Source organism: Gobio gobio, assembly GCF_949357685.1.
Source record: "Gobio gobio genome assembly, chromosome: 24".
Lineage (NCBI taxonomy): Eukaryota > Metazoa > Chordata > Actinopteri > Cypriniformes > Gobionidae > Gobio > Gobio gobio.
Window position 1 is genome coordinate 39,729,228 of NC_137120.1, and position 21,856 is coordinate 39,751,083.

Genomic DNA, 21,856 nt, shown 5'->3' on the forward strand with positions numbered 1-21,856 from the left:
GATGTTTGTGCGTTTTGAGTGGATGCAAGGTCAGTGATAAAGTGGTTGCTAGGGATTTGCTACAGGTTTACTAAAGTGTTATGGGTGGTTTCTTGGGTGGTTGCTAGAGTGTTGCTAGATGGATGTTATTTTGTTGCATTGTTTTCGGGGCATTGCTAAGTGGTTGCTAGGGTTTTTTGGGTGGTTCTTTGGGAGTCGCTATGTAGTCACTAAAGTGTTCTTTGTGGTTGTTAGGACAATGCTAGAGTGTTCTAAGTAGTTACAAGGGAGCTGCTATGGGGTTACTAAAGTGTTCTGAACGGTTGCTAGGTGGTTGTTAAAGTGTTACTTTGTGGTTACTAAGGTGTTCTGATGGGATGCTAGGATACTGCTAGGTGGTTGCTAAGGGGTTCTGAGTGATTTATAGCACAATGCTAGGGTTTTCTCAGTGGTTGCTGGGGAGTTGCTATGGGATTACTAAAGTGTTCTGAGCAGCCGCGAGAGTGTTGCTAGGTGGTTGTTAGTGTGTTTCTAAGCCTTTATTAAGGTGTCCTGAGTGGATGCTAGGACATTGCTAGTGTGTTGTTATATGGTTACCAAATTGTTATGAGTGGTTGCTATGGAGTTGTAATGCAGTTACTAAGGTGTTCTGGGTGAATGCTAGGAGAATGCTAGAGTGGTTGCTTGCTAGCATTCTTTTAAAAACGACCACGAATTAGCGGTTAGCTTGCAGATTGGTTATCAGTCAGAACCTGAAAATAATGGAGGTTCTCTACATTTCTAATAAAATGCAAGTTCACAGCTTTGGATTGAACTTGGATAGAAATTTTTAATCCGTGCATGTATTGACAATAATATTTAAATATTAAAGTCAGTCGACCATCAAAACAAACATCTCTACAGCATCAGTGGGGTTCCTCTTGGCCTGATTACTAGATAAACTAGATTAGATTAATCTGCACGTCTTAATTTCATTTTAATTTGATCTCCGGAGACTGTAGCTGTGTGTGTGTGTGTGTTTGTTTGTTTGCTTTGACTAATTAATTACTAACCAAAAAGCAGATTTAACAGACTGAGCTCGCAAAGCTGTTGCGATCTGCGTGTGAGAAACAGAGCAGAACGGCACTAAAGCTTCACCAGATTTAACTCAACTACCCCTGCGGCTCAGTAAATAGTGGAACAGACCTCGCCTATTAACCAGGCTTAATTAGACAACCACAGCCCTCGTCGCCTTCATTTATAAACCCAGGGCTTGACAGTCCTAATGAGAACGAGGCACTAAAGCGAGCAGAAGCTTCAGAGTCGTGTTTTATTAACTGACTCAGACACACGAGAGGAGTTAGACCGTCAACTCAATAAAGCATCAGTTGAATTGATGCTGTGGGTTACTCAATGTACCTGTGTGTGTGTGTGTGTGTGTTTTCCAGAGCATGTGCAATCCTTGGGGTCGTGTTCATCTTGTCGGCCATCACTATCCTGGGGAAAGCGATCCATGATCTCGCCACAAAACTGCAACCAGAAGTGGTAAGAAAACAACAAACACACAAGTGTTCATTCACTGACTCACTGATTTATTCATGGCATTGGTTGATTTATTTGTTCGTTCGTTTGTTCATTCTCTCACTGAATCATTCATTAGATTGGTTGATTGGTTGTTCCACTGGTTGATTCATTTGTTCGTTCATTCTCTCACTAAATCATTCATTAGATTTGATTGGTTGATTGATTGTTTTTCTTTCACTGAATCATTCATTAGATTGGTTGATTGGTTGTTCCACTGGTTGATTCATTTGTTCATTCTCTCACTGAATCATTCATTGGATTGGTTGATTCATTTGTTTGTTCATTCTCTCATTGAATCATTCATTGGATTGGTTGATTCGTTTGTTTGTTCATTCTCTCATTGAATCATTCATTACATTGGTTGATTGATTGTTCCACCGGTTGATTCATTTGTTTGTTCATTCTCTTATTGAATCATTCATTGGATTGGTTGATTGATTGTTCCACTGGTTGATTCATTTGTTTGTTCATTCACCCATTGAATCATTCATTGGATTGGTTGATTAATTTGTTTGTTCATTCTCTCATTGAATCATTCATTGGATTGGTTGATTGATTGTTCCACCGGTTGATTCATTTGTTTGTTCATTCTCTCATTGAATCATTCATTGGATTGGTTGATTGATTGATTGTTCCACCGGTTGATTCATTTGTTTGTTCATTCTCTCATTGAATCATTCATTGGATTGGTTGATTGATTGTTCCACCAGTTGATTCATTTGTTTGTTCTTTCTCTCATTGAATCATTCATTGGATTGGTTGATTGATTGTTCCACCAGTTGATTCATTTGTTTGTTCATTCTCTCATTGAATCATTCATTGGATCGGTTGTTCCACTGGTTGATTCATTTGTTCGTTTGTTTATTCATTCTCTCACTGAATCATTCATTGGATTGGTTGTTCCACTGCTTGATTCATTTGTTTGTTTGTTTGTTCATTCTCTCACTGAATCATTCATTGGATTGGTTGTTCCACTGGTTGATTCATTTGTTTGTTCATTCTCTCATTGAATCATTCATTGGATTGGTTGATTGTTTGTTCCACTGGTTGATTCATTTGTTTGTTCATTCTCTCATTGAATCATTCATTGGATTGGTTGATTGATTGTTCCACTGGTTGATTCATTTGTTTGTTCATTCTCTCATTGAATCATTCATTGGATTGGTTTATTGTTTGTTCCACTGGTTGATTCATTTGTTTGTTCATTCTCTCATTGAATCATTCATTGGATTGGTTGATTGGTTGTTCCACTGGTTGATTCATTTGTTTGTTCATTCTCTCATTGAATCATTCATTGGATTGGTTGATTGATTGTTCCACTCGTTGATTCATTTGTTTGTTCATTCTCTCATTGAATCATTCATTGGATTGGTTGATTGATTGTTCCACTGGTTGATTAATTTGTTTGTTCATTCTCTCATTGAATCATTCGATGGACTGGTTGTTCCACTGGTTGATTAATTTGTTCGTTTGTTTATTCATTCTCTCACTGAATCATTAATTGGATTGGTTGTTCCACTGCTTGATTCATTTGTTTGTTTGTTTATTCATTCTCTCACTGAATCATTCATTGGATTGGTTGTTCCACTGGTTGATTCATTTGTTTGTTCATTCTCTCATTGAATCATTCATTGGATTGGTTGATTGTTTGTTCCACTGGTTGATTCATTTGTTTGTTCATTCTCTCATTGAATCATTCATTGGATTGGTTTATTGATTGTTCCACTGGTTGATTCATTTGTTTGTTCATTCTCTCATTGAATCATTCATTCGATGGACTGGTTGTTCCACTGGTTGATTCATTTGTTTGTTTATTTATTCATTCTCTCACTGAATCATCCATTGGATTGGTTGATTAGTTGTTCCACTGGTTGATTCATTTGTTTGTTCATTCTCTCATTGAATCATTCTATGGACTGGTTGTTCCACTGGTTGATTAATTTGTTCGTTTGTTTATTCATTCTCTCACTGAATCATTCATTGGATTGGTTGATTGATTGTTCCACTGGTTGATTCATTTGTTTGTTTATTCTCTCATTGAATAATTCATTGGATTGGTTGAATGATTGTTCCACTCGTTGATTCATTTTTTTGTTCATTCTCTCATTGAATCATTCATTGGATTGGTTGATTGATTGTTCCACCAGTTGATTCATTTGTTTGTTCATTCTCTCATTGAATCATTCATTGGATTGGTTGATTGATTGTTCCACCAGTTGATTCATTTGTTTGTTCATTCTCTGCCTGAATCATTCATTGGATTGGTTGTTCCACTGGTTGATTCATTTGTTTGTTCATTCTCTCATTGAATCATTCATTGGATTGGTTGTTCCACTGGTTGATTCATTTGTTCGTTTGTTTATTCATTCTCTCACTGAATCATTCATTGGATTGGTTGATTGGTTGTTCCACTGGTTGATTCATTTGTTTGTTCATTCTCTCATTGAATCATTCATTGGATTGGTTGTTCCACTGGTTGATTCATTTGTTCGTTTGTTTATTCATTCTCTCACTGAATCATTCATTGGATTGGTTGTTCCACTGGTTGATTCATTTGTTTGTTCATTCTCTCATTGAATCATTCATTGGATTGGTTGTTCAACTGGTTGATTCATTTGTTTGTCTGTTTATTCATTCTCTCACTGAATCATTCATTGGATTGGTTGTTCCACTGGTTGATTCATTTGTTTGTTCATTCTCTCACTGAATCATTCATTGGATTGGTTGTTCAACTGGTTGATTCATTTGTTTGTCTGTTTATTCATTCTCTCACTGAATCATTCATTGGATTGGTTGTTCCACTGGTTGATTCATTTGTTTGTTCATTCTCTCATTGAATCATTCATTGGATTGGTTGATTGATTGTTCCACTCATTGATTCATTTGTTTGTTCATTCTCTCATTGAATCATTCATTGGATTGGTTGATTGATTGTTCCACTGGTTGATTCATTTGTTTGTTCATTCTCTCATTGAATCATTCGATGGACTGGTTGTTCCACTGGTTGATTAATTTGTTCGTTTGTTTATTCATTCTCTCACTGAATCATTCATTGGATTGGTTGTTCCACTGCTTGATTCATTTGTTTGTTTGTTTATTCATTCTCTCACTGAATCATTCATTGGATTGGTTGTTCCACTGGTTGATTCATTTGTTTGTTCATTCTCTCATTGAATCATTCATTGGATTGGTTGATTGTTTGTTCCACTGGTTGATTCATTTGTTTGTTCATTCTCTCATTGAATCATTCATTGGATTGGTTGATTGATTGTTCCACTGGTTGATTCATTTGTTTGTTCATTCTCTCATTGAATCATTCATTCGATGGACTGGTTGTTCCACTGGTTGATTCATTTGTTTGTTTATTTATTCATTCTCTCACTGAATCATTCATTGGATTGGTTGATTGGTTGTTCCACTGGTTGATTCATTTGTTTGCTCATTCTCTCATTGAATCATTCGATGGACTGGTTGTTCCACTGGTTGATTAATTTGTTTGTTTGTTTATTCATTCTCTCACTGAATCATTCATTGGATTGGTTGTTCCACTGCTTGATTCATTTGTTTGTTTGTTTATTCATTCTCTCACTGAATCATTCATTGGATTGGTTGATTGATTGTTCCACTGGTTGATTCATTTGTTTGTTTATTCTCTCATTGAATAATTCATTGGATTGGTTGAATGATTGTTCCACTCGTTGATTCATTTGTTTGTTCATTCTCTCATTGAATCATTCGATGGACTGGTTGTTCCACTGGTTGATTCATTTGTTCGTTTATTTATTCATTCTCTCACTGAATCATTCATTGGATTGGTTGTTCCACTGGTTGATTCATTTGTTCGTTTGTTTATTCATTCTCTCACTGAATCATTCATTGGATTGGTTGATTGGTTGTTCCACTGGTTGATTCATTTGTTTGTTCATTCTCTCATTGAATCATTCATTGGATTGGTTGTTCCACTGGTTGATTCATTTGTTCGTTTGTTTATTCATTCTCTCACTGAATCATTCATTGGATTGGTTGTTCAACTGGTTGATTCATTTGTTTGTCTGTTTATTCATTCTCTCACTGAATCATTCATTGGATTGGTTGTTCCACTGGTTGATTCATTTGTTTGTTCATTCTCTCATTGAATCATTCATTGGATTGGTTGATTGGTTGTTCCACTGGTTGATTCATTTGTTTGTTTATTCTCTCATTGAATCATTCATTGGATTGGTTTATTGTTTGTTCCACTGATTGATTCATTTGTTTGTTCATTCTCTCATTGAATCATTCATTGGATTGGTTGATTGATTGTTCCACTGGTTGATTCATTTATTTGTTCATTCGCCCATTGAATCATTCATTAGATTGGTTGATTGTTTGTTCCACTAGTTGATTCATTTGTTTGTTCATTCTCTCATTGAATCATTCATTGCATTGGTTGAGTGGTTGTTCCACTTGTTGATTCATTTGTTCATTCTCCTCACTGAATCATTCATTGATTGATGGTTCCAGTGGTTGATTCGTGCGTTTGTTTGTTCATTCATTCACTCTCCGATTCATTCATTGGATTAGTTGGTGGATTGATTGTTGCAACTGTTATTCTGTTTTCTAAGCACTTAATGGATTCGATTTTGTTATTTTCTAAATATACTTTCATGTTCATTTGCTCTAAGCATTGGTACTCTCGCATCTTATTTCCCCGCTGGCATTTTATTGACTGTAAACTCCATTCAAGAGAGTCTCTCAGATGAAGGACGCCACACGCAAACAAAACACTTCTTCTTTTTATGTCACTGGTTGTGTGAGTTTTCCCTAACAGTGCCTGCTAAACAGTAGAAGTGTAAAGCTGAATGAACACGGCAGAGACGAGGTGTGAAGTCACGGACCAGATTAGAATAGTCTGATATCTCTGTTGCCAGGCAACATCAAGAGGGGAAATAGTTTTCCCTAAACCAGTAACCCCTCCACTATCACTCACTCTCTTTCTCAATCCATCTCTCCATCCGTCTTCCTGTGATGAAATGAGACACCTGAAGCCTTGGTCTGGTACTGCGATTCGATTTCTTCAAAATATTGTTTCTTTTTTGCCATTTATGTTTCCATAAAGAACCTTTAACATCCACGGAACCTTTCCATTGCACAAACGGTTCTTTATAGTGGAAATAACCCTCTTTTTTTTATCAAGAACCAAACATAGCACATTTATTAATTTTGGTAATGAGTCTTGCTACTAGTTTTAACCCTTAAACACATACCCGGGACGTCATTCTCTACCTTCCTCCTCGTTACATTTGTAAAGTTAGACATGAACTTAGTATTCCTCAATCAATTCATTATAAACAATATAACAAGAAAAAAAAAGATAAAATTACAAAATAATACCTGTTTTCCCATTCATTTTTTGTTAAAATGGTATAGGGTCACTAATGACCCGGGGTGTGTAATAGTGTAAGTATATTTTCTGCACAATAATTGAATCTTTAATGACGGAATAAGTGCAATTCACCTTTATTCCACAAGATGGCAATGTCTGATACACAATGATGAAGTGACGTTCCACTCATAGTTACAGCAGGCAGAAAACAAAAGAATAGGATCATCAGCAAAACTTAAGTTCTGAACGCAATCAGATATTAGTGTCGCTGTCACTGATCTGGTGAAGAAGCTGTCAGCCATCAAAATATTGATTGTGAAGATGTTGAAAATGATAGTTTTGAGAATATGTTTGAGATATGAGCAGATGCTGAATGAGCTGAAATGAGCTCTTGACGAGGACAGTGATGATGCTATAAAACATCTGCTCAAAATGAACCCTTACAAACTCCAAAAGATAACACAATATGCTTTATTTTATTCTTCTGTAATTGTTACTTTAATATCCGGAGAGTTTTATGCTATCGTGGCAGGGAGAGATCCATCTGTGTTAGATAGAGATCCGGGTCACTAAAGACCGAATATGTACACTCACCTAAAGGATTATTAGCAACACCTGTTCAATTTCTCATTAATGCAATTATCTAATCAACCAATCACATGGCAGTTGCTTCAATGCATTTAGGGGTGTGGTCCTGGTCAAGACAATCTCCTGAACTCCACACTGAATGTCGGAATGGGAAAGAAAGGTGATTTAAGCAATTTTGAGCGTGGCATGGTTGTTGGTGCCAGACGGGCCGGTCTGAGTATTTCACAATCTGCTCAGTTACTGGGATTTTCACGCACAACCATTTCTAGGGTTTACAAAGAATGGTGTGAAAAGGGAAAAGCATCCAGTATGCGGCAGTCCTGTGGGAGAAAATGCCTTGTTGATGCTCGAGGTCAGAGGAGAATGGGCGACTGATTCAAGCTGATAGAAGAGCAACTTTGACTGAAATAACCACTCGTTACAACCGAGGTCTGCAGCAAAGCATTTGTGAAGCCACAACACACACAACCTTGAGGCGGATGGGCTACAACAGCAGAAGACCCCACCGGATACCACTCATCTCCACTACAAAGAGGAAAAAGAGGCGACAATTTGCACAAGCTCACCAAAATTGGACAGTTGAAGACTGAAGGTCTGATGAGTCTGGATTTCTGTTGAGACATTCAGATGGTAGAGTCAGAATTTGGCGTAAACAGAATGAGAACATGGATCCATCATGCCTTGTTACCACTGTGCAGGCTGGTGGTGGTGGTGTAATGGTGTGGGGGATGTTTTCTTGGCACACTTTAGGCCCCTTAGTGCCAATTGGACATTGTTTAAATGCCATGGCCTACCTGAGCATTGTTTCTGACCATGTCCATCCCTTTATGAGCACCATGTCCCCATCCTCTGATGGCTACTTCCAGCAGGATAATGCACTATGCAACAATGCGGATAATTCACTGAACTAAAATGGCCGCCACAGTCACCAGATCTCAACCCAATAGAGCATCTTTGGGATGTGGTGGAACGGGAGCTTCGTGCCCTGGATGTGCATCCCACAAATCTCCATCAACTGCAAGATGCTCTCCTATCAATATGGGCCAACATTTCTAAAGAATGCTTTCAGCTCCTTGTTGAATCAATGCCACGTAGAATTAAGGCAGTTCTGAAGGCGAAAGGGGGTCAAACACAGTATTAGTATGTGTTCCTAATAATCCTTTAGGTGAGTGTATATTAAGGGTTAAAAATCAAACAGTCTTGTGAATCATCAGTTCAGGAACCAGAACTTCAAAGTTCTACTGTTTTATACAATCAATATTAAAAAGAGTTTTGATGACACAATGAGAATTAAAGGTTGAAAGCAAAAACGAAAAGACGTTCTATTATGACAATGAGAACAAAAAAAGAGTTCATGAGGACGTAATTATGACATAATTTAAAACTTTAAAGGTGCAGTGTGTAGTATTTATGAGGTTTTATTGACAGAAATGCAGTATAATATACATAACTATGTTTTTAGTGGTGTATAAAGAGCTCACATAATGAGCCGTTATGTTTTTATTACATTAGAATGAGCCGTTTCTATCTACACACACCGCTGGTCCCCTTACAGTGAAGCCGCCATTTTGTGCTGTCATGTTTCTACAGTAGCCCTAAAGGGACAAACTCCTCTACAGAGCACTAGCTACTCTCTGCTGTCTTGGACGACATCTTTGTCCTGTGTCGGCCATCGTAGCTTCTCTACGTGCTCCGAAAGGGAGGGGTGAGCGGTTGCAATTCACAACCTCACCACTAGATGCCGCTAAAAGTTACACACTGCACCTTTAAAAGATTATATTATGGTTTTAAGGTTTTATTAAAGCGGCAACCTCATCCAGTTTCTCCTGAAGCCGATACTGAAGTGAGTTAAACTGCAGTTCATGGACTGGCCACTAGAGACAGACTCCAGAAGGAGCAGAATCTCATTGAGCTCATGTTAAAATGGCCGACTTTACAGCAGAAGAACACATGTTTACAGTCTGGGACAAACTGTGCTTTTGGTCTGTACGGCTAATGTTGCCCTTCATGACGACTGTGAGGGGGGGAATTTATTTATAACTCATTCGTTTACATTATATAAAGCCTTAAAGTTCTGCATAATTAAGGGCGTGGCCACTTTGAGTGACAGGTGGATTGCCGTTTGTCTGCTGTCTGTTAGTCGTCACCTCAGCTCCGCCCATATTTTTTGATGACGACATCATAAGAACACAAAACTCATGGGAACTTAAAAGTGTTATACTATGACATATGAGAAGTAAAAAGGTTCTGGCGTGCAATTTTCTCTAAAAAGCATGAGACTGTAAATGTTTTTGGAGTGTAGCAAACAAAATTAGGGTGTAAAAGAGAAGACCATAACCAGATGAGAGATACAGAGTAATAGGAGGAGACAGACAGAGAGAGAGAGAAAGAGAGAGAAAGAGACGCACGCTGTGCTGATGTTTTAATCAGGACTCCGGCTTCTCTCTGGAGGATTCCTGTTCCTGTCTCAGCGTGTAAAGCTTGGTTTTGGCGCATACAAGCGCCGCCTAAAAATAGATCCAATATTTCTCCCTCCCTTCATCTGCTGCTGATGTCAGAAACACTTCCCCCCCCCTTCTTTTCTCTCTCTTATTTTTTTTTTCTCACACACACTCGCTCTCTCGCGCTCTCATGCTCTTTCGTTCTCAGATGAAATGTTAATAAGATGTTCTGAACAAGGTGTCTGAGATGGACTGCCCCCTTTTGCAATCCCCATGCGTGTTTCTGAGCAAGATTGACCGTTTTTCAAGTGCTATAAAATCAATACAACAATCTTCCACTGAATTAGTCCTCATCGGAGCCTTTTCCACTTCCTGCTGTGAACCGGCCAAGTTAAAGCTGCACTATGTAACATTTTTTTCAGTGAAATGTCCAAACTCCACTAGGCCAGTGTTATATATTGTGTTCAGTTGAGTACTTACAATTAGTGTTAGACCGATATATCGGCCGATATTTGCGAATTTTTACGTGTATCGGTCGATACAAGGCTGCTGCGTTCGCCGATATATTTTTTCCCTGCATTATTTCCAGACAGGCGTCCACAGGGCAGCTCTCACCGTCTTCAAACTCTCTCGCTCTCCCTCGCGCATATTAATCAAAATCAACTGAGAATTGACACGATGGTAAAAGGTGGAAAGAATGAAGTTTCACGTGGAGCATTGGGAGATTTTTTCCTGAATTACCGCTGGTGTTGCTCTACAAGAGATTAAGTTCAGTGCACCTACACTCTAAAGCATGCTGGGTTAAAAATAACCCAAGTTGGGTTGAAAATGGACTAACCCATCAATTGGGTTGTTTTAAGCAAACATTTAACCCAACCGCTGGGTCAAAACAACCCAATTGCTGGGTTAGTCCATATTCAACCCAACTTATAGTACTAAGTATAGTACAGTCAGTGTGCACTTTATTATTCTGCTTGCTTGTTGATACTGTGTGCAATAGTGTAATTATTTTATTTATGCTTAAATATTTATTTTCAGAATTTATTTTCACCACTGAACTTCTTGTTCTACCTTACCTGTTTTTACTATTTGTTAAATATTGTTTTTTTAGTTCAATAAATGTTCCTTTTTTTAAATTGTAAATTTTAAATTGTTATCATCATGATCATTGTGTCATTTTTATGATGTAAATTGAGGGAGCAAAAGCAGCATCGGCTCCAAATATCGGCTCAAGAAAATCAGCAGCTCGTATCGCTCATCGGCTAAGGCTGATGAAAAAAAATCGGTATCGGCACTAAAAAATCCATATCGGTCGATCCCTACTTACAATATCCCAAATGTTTCCAGCTATTTGTAAATCGTGAGATGCTATTATTTACGTGTGAGGGCGTGGCCTGTGGATGACATCATATCCACGTTCCCCTCGGTTTGTGGTTTTATTCTGCAGAAACGCTTTCCTCTCACTGCAGTGTGAACAAGTGTCAAAGCAGCCGCTGAGAGAACGCACAGAGTAACGCCATCACATTATACTACCGGTGCGTCACAATTCGCATACTATCCGTCCTAAATAGTATTGGAAAATATAATTAGTATGTCCCAAATTGAAAAGAGTATCCCAAAGATACGGATGGACTACTATTTCCGGTCAGAATTCGAAGTGCAGATCGACGCACTCTCTTAACAGCTGATCTTACCCACAAAGCATTGCGAGTTGGACGAGGATTCAGTTAGAACTACAAATGTGGATAAAAACTACAAACATGGCGGATGTGCGAGTCTGACGGTTAAGTAGAGAGGTTAAGATTAAGGGGTTTGAGTGATTATCAGTATTTAACCTGACCAAAAGATATTTATTCAATGTTATCCGTTTGGCCATTAACTTTTAAATGCATCATTATATTTAAACTGCAAACACATGAGGAGAGTCTCCGCATTAAAGACCCACAAATGGCAGATCAACGTGCGACTACATTTCTCTCCGATACGGTAGGAGATTAAAATAAATGTGGAGGATTTGAACTGTGACGATTATTGACAGCATACTCTTCTGCTACACACTCAAAAGTATGTACTCTTTCTTCACAAAAAGGTTGTAGTATAAGTAGGCGAATTGGGACGCAGTACCAGTGCATTAAACAATATAATTACACACCTTCCAGCCAATCAGAATCAAGTATCTAGACAGACCATGGCATAAACTACAGTTATTAAAGGCCCACAACCAGTGTTGGGGAAAGTGACTTAGAAAAGTAATGCATTACAATATTGCGTTACTCGCTTAAAAAGTAACTAATTAAGTTACTTAGTTACTTTTTAAGAAAAGTAATGCGTTATGCTACTTTTGCGTTACTTTTTCTCACCTGCGCTGGGCTTGTTTTTTTGCTTTGTTTTTAATATAGCAAAAAAAGTTCTATTTTTGTGCAAATGTAAAGACCTCTTCATGCCAAAATTGAAATAATAAGCCTCAGGCTGAGGTAAAAATGTGCTGCCATTCTGGATAATGGAAGAATAGCACGCAGGAGAAAAAAGTTTCACCAATAAAAACTAAAAATCGAGTAATATTTGCTCATAGTTTAACTGAATCAAAAGTTAACCAGCAAGAAATTAGTCAATTAGGTAGATTAAATGCATACAAATATTTGTTTTATTTAACATTTATATATTTGAGGTTTGCATAGTACTCTGATTTTGCATTTGACTGATTTTATTCATTTTTGAGGAGTACAGAATCTTTACTGTGCAAGTGAGATGAATAAATTAGTAGTCTAGAACTACAATAACACATTTACACACAACGCCTCCGCACTTACTCTCGATTTTTCTCAACATGAGGACAGGAGAGCTGTCAGTCAAATAAATGTGAAAAAGTAACTTGTTGTAAATTTGAAAAGTAATCCGTTACTTTACTAGTTACTTGAAAAAGTAATCTGATTACGCAACTCAAGTTACTTGTAATGCGTTACCACAACACTGCCCACAACCATAAAAATGTGTGATTGCGCCACTGCTACCAAATCCCTGATTTCTCTCTCACTGAGATGGATCATTAGAGATGTTTCAGAGAGAGAATGTGGGCAGACAGACAATGTTTGTGATAAATGCGAGGGCATGAGGTTGTTTTTAAACCCTTCAGGGAAGGCTGGAGTTGTTTGACACTGTCCGCGAGACACAAACCTCATTGTTTTCAGCTTTCTTCACTTGCCTGACATCAATATTGATGAGGTTCTCTCACCAGAAGATCCATCATACCGTTTTATGTGGAGGGAACAAGTGATGCATTGACTGACCGTTTGTGTGTGTGTGTGTGTGTGTTGGACGTTATGTTTGATGGTGGGAACCTTGCAGCGTTGCATTTTTTTTCATGTCTGCAAGGCCAGCGCGCAATTTTAATGATTCTGCTCAGGCTGAAAAGGCAACTCTATTCATCTTGATTTTGCATCCTTTTTTTTTTTTTTTGTCTCTGCGCTCCTTATTTCCATTCATATTGCTTTCTCTCTGTCATATCCATAGGTGCTTCTCACACTAGCTGTGCAGTATGAGTACTATAATTACTTGCATGCACGGAATACCCAGATTTGGAATTAGCATAACATTTACTGAACGCAGCCATAGACATTTCAGCTACAATATCATCAGGGTTTCCGCGGGGTCTTAGTCAAGTCAAGTCAAGTCAACTTTATTTATATAGCGCTTTTAACAATGTAGATTGTTTCAAAGCAGCTTTACAGTGTTAAACAGGAAAATAATGCAGCATAATTTTATTCAGCTGTATAGCCATTCTGGAAAAATTTCAAGTATCATACAGTGACAGTGTGGGCTTTAGATTAATAATTTGATCAGTAATTTAGTTTAAATGGTTAATTTAGTTTATTATTTAGATGTATTTCGATGTTTAGTTGAAAAATTTAGTGTCCCCAACTGAGCACGCCAAGCCAGAGGCAACAGTGGCAAGGAAACCAAAACCCCATTAGGTGACCTAATGGAGAAAAATAAACCTTGGGAGAAACCAGGCTCAGTCGGGGTGCCAGTTCTCCTCTGGCCAATTAACAAACAGCGTATTATTATTATTATTCTGGCAGTTTTACAGCTCGGAGGTCATAATAGATCAGAATATTCGAGGGACCGGGGGCAACATGCTGGAGACGGGTTTATTGAGGATGATGTTGATTAAATAATTATTAAAGTGCAATATTCGAATGATCGGAGGCAACATGCAGGAGACGGGTTTATTGAGATGCCGTGTCGATGAGGCAGTTTCAGGGGGAGTCTAATCACGGTCTCCCAGACACTTCGGGGTCCTGTGTTGGTCTTCTCTGGGCGCAGGTCCACCATCTGATCTGGATACGGCCCGGATCCAGCTGACTGCAGTAAACCTCGGGATAAAACAGAGAGACTAACATTAGCGTAGATGCCATTCTTCTGATGATGTAACGAGTACATCAGGTGTTATGGGAAGTGTTCCCGGTTCCGGCTGACCTAGTTAATGCAGCCTAACAATCATTTCATTGAAAAAGTGTTTTATGTGTATGCCACAGTAAAGAGATGTGTTTTTAGTCTAGATTTAAACTGACAGAGTGTGTCTGCTTCCCGAACAATGTTAGGAAGACTGTTCCAGAGTTTAGGTGCTAAATAGGAAAACGATCGACCGCCTGCAGTTGATTTGGATATTCTCGGTATGATCAACTGGCCAGAATTTTGAGACCGCAGTAGACGTGATGGAGTATAATATGTTAAGAGCTCGCTCAAGTATTGGGGAGCTAAACCATTTAGTGCTTTGTAAGTAATAAGTAAGATTTTAAAATTTATGCGATGTTTAATAGGCAGCCAGTGCAGTGTTGACAGAACTGGGCTAATATGGTCATACTTCCTGGTTCTAGTAAGAACTCGAGCTGCTGCGTTTTGGACCAGCTGGAGTTTATTTATTAAGCGAGCAGGGCAACCACCCAGTAGAGCATTACAATAATCTAACCTTGAGGTCATGAACGCATGAACTAACTGTTCAGCATTTTGCATTGAGAGCATGTGCCGTAATTTAGATATATTTTTAAGATGGTAGAAAGCAGTTTTACAGATGCTAGAAACGTGGCTTTCAAACGAAAGATTGGTATCAAAGAGCACACCCAGGTTCCTCACTGACGACGAGGACTTGACAGAACAGCCATCAAGTGTTAGACAGTATTCTAGGTTACTACTTGTGGAGCTTTTTTGTCCAATAATTAAAAATGCAGTTTTTTCTGAATTGAGTTGCAGGAAATTACCAGTCATCCAATGTTTTATATCAGCTATGCATTCCGTTAATCTTGTGAATTGGTAAGTTTCTTTAGGGCGTGAAGAAATATAGAGCTGAGTATCGTCAGCATAACAATGAAAACTAACGCCATGCTTCCTAATGATATCTCCCAGTGGTAGCATGTACAGGGTGAAGAGTAGCGGTCCTAGCACTGAGCCTTGCGGTACTCCATACTGAACTTGCGATCGGTGTGACATATCTTCATTTACTACTACAAACTGATAACGGTCGCATAGGTATGATTTAAACCATGATAATGCAATTCCACTGATACCTACATAATTTTCGAGTCTATTCAAAAGAATGTTGTGGTCGATAGTATCAAATGCAGCGCTAAGATCGAGTAACACTAATAGAGAGATACAGCCACGATCGGATGATAAGAGCAAATCATTTGTAACTCTGACGAGAGCAGTCTCAGTGCTATGATACGGTCTAAATCCTGACTGGAAATCCTCACAGATACCATTTCTTTCTAAAAAGGAACATAATTGTGAAGACACTGCCTTTTCAAGTATTTTTGACAGAAAGGGTAGATTTGAGATTGGTCTATAATTGACTAAATCTGTAGGATCAAGTTGCGGTTTTTTAATAAGTGGTTTAATAATTGCCAACTTAAAAGTTTTCGGTACATATCCTAATGACAAAGATGAATTAATGATATTAAGAAGAGGATCTATGACCTCTGGTAGCATCTCTTTTAATAGCCTAGTTGGTATAGGGTCGAGCATACATGTTGTCGATTTTGATGATTTAACGAGTTTAGCCAATTCTTCTTCTCCTATAGCAGTGAATGAGTGTAATTTTTCCTCAGTGACACTACAATGCTCTGTCTGATGTGATGCTGTATTAGACGGCTGCATGGTTAAAATTTTTTTCCTAATATTATCAATCTTACATGTGAAGAAGTTCATAAAGTCATTACTGCTGTGCTGTTTACAATCATCAGAAGTTGAAGCTTTATTTTTGGTTAATTTAGCCACTGTATCGAATAAATACCTTGGGTTGTGTTTGTTTTCTTCCAAGAGAGTTGAGAAATAAGCAGATCTAGCAGTTTTTACAGCCTTTCTGTATGTGATCATGTGCTCTTTCCACGAATTACGAAATACCTCTAATTTTGTTTTCTTCCAGCTGCGCTCCATTTTTCTGGCTGCTGTTTTAAGGGCCCGGGTGTGCTCGTTGTACCACGGCGTTGGACTATTTTCTTTAATCTTCTTTAAGCGCAGAGGAGTAACTGTGTCTAAAGTACTGCAAAAGAGAGAGTCAATAGTTTCTGTTGCAACATCGAGTTCTTCTATACTATCTGGGATGCTGAGCAGATGATACTGATGAGGGAGATTATTTAAAAAGCAATCTTTAGTAGCGGCAGTGATTGTCCTGCCATTTTTAAAGCGAGGGGGCGGCTTTGCAACCTTAGCTAAATTAAGTATACATGATACTAAGTAATGATCTGAGATGTCATCGCTCTGCTGCAGAATTTCAACGTTATCAACATTTATTCCATGTGACAATATTAGGTCTAAAGTATGATTATGGCGATGAGTGGCTCCTGACACGTGTTGCCTAACTCCAATAGAGTTTAGTGTGTCTTTAAATGCTAATCCCAATACGTCTTTTCCGTTGTCAACATGGATATTAAAATCACCAACAATTAGTACTTTATCTACGGCCAGTACTAACTCTGATAGAAAATCAGCAAATTCTTTGATAAAGTCTGTATTATGCCCAGGTGGCCTGTATACAGTAGCTAACACAAATGTTGAACGGGTTTTATCATGTACACTACATAGCATTACATAAAGCACCAAAACTTCGAAGGAATTATATTTGAAACTAGACTTCTGAGTAATACTGAAGATATTATTATAAATTACAGCGACCCCTCCCCCTTTACCTTTCAGACGCGGCTCATGTTTATAACAATAATCTTGGGGGGTGGACTCATTTAAGGTAATGTAGTCGTCAGGTTTTAGCCAGGTTTCTGTCAAACAGAGCACATCTAGATTATTATCTGTAATAATATCATTAACAATAAGCGCTTTTGGGGAAAGGGATCTAATATTCAGCAACCCAAGCTTTATCAATTGTTCATCTGTATTATATATTTTGTTTATTTGTTGGACGTCAATTAAATTTTTACTGTTGAATGGTTTTGATGTTTTTTTGTATTTACTAATTCGGGGAACAGACACAGTCTCTATATGATAATATCTAGGTGAAAGAGTCTCTATGTGCTGGGATTTATCTGACTCCGGTAACGTGAGACAGCTAGCAGACGGTCGGTTTAGCCAGTTTGTCTGCTTCCTGACCTGGGCCCTAGTGAGTCAAGGTTTAGCTCTAAGACTATGTGCCAGATTACTAGAGAGAAGAGCGGCACCACCCCAAGAGGGATGGATGCCATCCTTCTTCAACAGGTCAGGTCTGCCCCAAAAACTTTTCCAATTGTCTATGAACCCTATGTTATTTTGCAGACACCACTTAGACAACCAGCCATTGAGTGATGATAGTCTGCTAACTATCTCATCACTCCTTTTTACCGGGAGCGGTCCAGAACAAAAAACAGCCTCAGACATCGTACTAGCGAGTTCACACACCTCTTTAATGTTAATTTTGGTGATCTCCGACTGGCGAAGTCGAACATCATTAGTGCCGACGTGAATAATAATCTTAGAGAATTTACGATTAGCTTTAGCCAGCACTTTTAAATTTGCTTTGATGTCAGGTGCTCTGGCTCCCGGTAAACAAGTGACTATGGTAGCTGGTGTCTCTATCTTCACGTTCCGTGTAATAGAATCGCCAATGACTAGGGCACTTTCAACAGGATACTCAGTGGGTGCTTCACTGAGAGGGGAGAACCTGTTTGATGTTCTAACCGGAACGGAAAAGCGGTTCTTTGGTCTGCGACTATGCTGCCTCACTGTTACCCAGTTTCCCTGCTGCGAGGGCCCTGCAGCCGGAACCAAAGAATGTACAGAGTTCACTAAGCTATTCGCATCCAAATCAGTGTCTAAAGCTGTTACATCCTCACTACTCTCAGATAAAGTATGGATGCGTGTTTCTAATTCTGAAATCTTCTCCGTCAGCCTAACTATCTCCTTACATTTATCACATGTGAAGCCCTTTTCGCCAGCGGAGAAGCCTATACTGAACATGTGGCATGCACTGCAGGTGATAATGACAGGAGAAGACATGACTTACCGTGTTTGTTGATTAATCCAATTTACCACTTACCACAATCGTTTGCTGGACACAATTTACTAATCCAAGTTATGAACTCAGAAAAAGGGAGGCCCGGGTGCAGAGATAACAAGCTAACAGGCTAGCAAAATGCTAACGTGTGATGGTGATTTAGATTAAAAGCTAGCGATGTCAAATTTAACGTGATAGGCAATTTTTAAACAATGTATGGTGATGAGTAAGTTATATTTAGCAGTAGAAGAAAGAGGAAATATCAAAATAAAGATTCAAACGTAAGCAAGGCTCTACAGAGCTACAGACTTGAGCTATAGAGCAACAGACACAACAGGCAGACAGGAGCCTTAAAAAGTCTAGATTTTCAAAATCAAAATTTTAGGCCTTAAAAAGTCTTAAATTCGCAGAAGTATTGAGTTTTAGGTCTTAAATCATTTTAAACAGGTCTTAATTTTCCTACGTCCATGTAACGCTACCTCTTGCTCATTGAAATGCTCCCGCAGCGCTTTTAGAATGTTTTTTTTTGTGTGACTATTGTGAATCTAATATAATACAGTAAATGTGGTACCCTAATTAGGGATCGACCGATATGGATTTTTTAGTGCCGATACCGATTTTTTTTCATCAGCCTTAGCCGATGAGCAATACGAGCTGCCGAGTTTCTTGAGCCGATATTTGGAGCCGATACTGCTTTTTCTACCTCAATTTACATCATAAAATGACACAATTTTCAGGATGATAACAATTTAAAATTTACAATTTAAAAAAGGAACATTTATTGAACTAAAAAAAACAATATTTAACAAATAGTAAAAACAGGTGTGGTAGAACAAGAAGTTCAGTGGTGAAAATAAATTCTGAAAATAAATATTTAAGCATAAATAAAACAATTACACTATTGCACAGTATCAACAAGCGAGCAGCATAATAAAGTGCACACTGACTGTACTATACTTCATTTAAAAACTATTTACAACCTAGTCATTTAATGGTTACACTCTAAAAAATGCTGGGTTAAAAATAACCCAAGTTGGGTTGAATATGGATTAACCCAGCAATTGGGTTGTTTTGACCCAGCGGTTGGGTTAAATGTTTGCTTAAAACAACCCAATTGATGGGTTAAAACAACCCAATTGATGGGTTAGTCCATTTTCAACCCAACTTGGGTTATTTTTAACCCAGCATTTTTTAGAGTGTAGGTGCACTGAACTTAATCTCTTGTAGAGCAACACCAGCGGTAATTCAGGAAAAAATCTCCCAATGCTCCACGTGAAACTTCATTCTTTCCACCTTTTACCATCGTGTCAATTCTCAATTGATTTTAATTAATATGCGCGAGGGAGAGCAAGAGAGTTTGAAGACGGTGAGAGCTGCCCTGTGGACGCCTGTCTGTAAATAACGCAGGGGGAAAAAATATCGGCGAACGCAGCAGCCTTGTATCGGCCGATACACGTAAAAATCGCAAATATCGGCCGATATATCGGTCTAACACTAACCCTAATTATGAAAACATTTCTGGAAATTACCACCACAAATTCAGTCATTTGGATCTCAAAAATCACCCAAAAATATCCTGGTGGGATTGAGCTATGGGGAAGTGCAAGTTTATCGATACAAGTTTATCGAATTAACGGTCTAATCAGATTCAATGATCTATGCTAAGCTATGCTAACAGTGCAGACCCGGAGATCGGCTGAATGGATTCGAAAACGGTCAAACTCAACTGTTTAACTCTAGGGGAGTCGGAGAATGAGCCTATTTTCTTAAGAAATAGTGGCGTGTTCCTTTAAAAACAATTCCAGTAGACTAGACAGTACTGCGTTTATGCAGTGAGGAATACTTCAAACAGTAGGCTAGTATGCTACATTGTTAACATTTGAACATTTGGCTACCAGCATGCTAAGTTCAGCGAGTGCACAAGTAGGGGAGAGCGAGGCACAATCTAACGCTTTTTGACTTTCTCAGTCTGTGTAAATCCACTTGGGGTTCAGAGTATTTATTGTTTCCCACATTAATTTCACATGTCTAGTACAATTATGTGGTTTTGTTTCATTAATAAAGTGTTAACTTTTTTCTTGATTTACCCCGAAAGAATGGAAGTGAAATGTGACAACATGCCTCATAGGTGGAGTACATTGTAACATGACCAAATAACAGCTTAAAATGTTACCTGATAAAATCAAAAAAATATACAAAACAAACTAAAATATTTTGTCAACAAAATACAATTATTAGCTTTTTAAAATATAATAATGGCATTTTTAAATAACTAAAAATATAAGCATTTTTGAGTTTGACTACAAACATATCGCTAAATACAGCTATACAGCATAGTTCAAAACATAATAATAATATCTGAACATTAACTCTCAGACATTTTCTCATGGTTTCTCAAAAGAATTCATAAAAGTATAGAATATAATGGCATATTTCTAATAGGGGCTGATTATAACGCAGTGTTAACACACACCCCATCTGCACAACTGGGATAATCGCGGCTGTTAGATCAGCATTAAAGAAACATCTCAACTGTTAAATAACAGATATAAGATTAAAATAATATCAGATTGCACAAACACAAAAAACAGAGATGAAAACTAAACTTAAGTAAGAAATTTACTTTTGCTATGGTTAAATACGTTCAGTTAAATCTTCCAGAGATTTTTTTATTTTGGCGCTATTTTTTCTCTAAAAATATTTGATATGGCAACTAGTAAATAAACTAAGTTTCGTCATTCTGGCATGTGTGGAAAGGGTTAAAACATGCGTGTTACAACTTACCCCGCGCTCCCCTATACATACTATATAGAGCAGAAAGTGAGAATAGTATGGTAGTATGCTATTCAGAATACACTCACCTAAAGGATTATTAGGAACACCTGTTCAATTTCTCATTAATGCAATTATCTAATCAACCAATCACATGGCAGTTGCTTCAATGCATTTAGGGGTGTGGTCCTGGTCAAGACAATCTCCTGAACTCCACACTGAATGTCGGAATGGGAAAGAAAGGTGATTTAAGCAATTTTGAGCGTGGCATGGTTGTTGGTCTGAGTATTTTACAATCTGCTCAGTTACTGGGATTTTCACGCCCAACCATTTCTAGGGTTTACAAAGAATGGTGTGAAAAGGGAAAATCATCCAGTATGTGGCAGTCCTGTGGGAGAAAATGCCTTGTTGATGCTCGAGGTCAGAGGAGAATGGGCCGACTGATTCAAGCTGATAGAAGAGCAACTTTGACTGAAATAAACACTCGTTACAACCGAGGTCTGCAGCAAAGCATTTGTGAAGCCACAACACACACAACCTTGAGGCGGATGGGCTACAACAGCAGAAGACCCCACCGGGTACCACTCATCTCCACTACAAAAAGGAAAAAGAGGCGACAATTTGCACGAGCTCACCAAAATTGGACAGTTGAAGACTGAAGGTCTGATG

The 21,856-nt window shown here is 38.3% G+C and overlaps 1 protein-coding gene across 1 annotated transcript in view; it reads left to right on the forward strand.

Moving 5' to 3' along the window:
* Positions 1-21,856, forward strand: part of tmem163b (transmembrane protein 163b) — a 70,909-nt gene that overhangs the window by 34,116 nt on the left and 14,937 nt on the right. Inside the window, exon 5 of the mRNA XM_079808220.1 lies at positions 1,407-1,503. Within this exon, the coding sequence (XP_079664346.1) occupies positions 1,407-1,503 (97 nt within the window). The remainder of the gene's footprint in view (positions 1-1,406; positions 1,504-21,856) is intronic.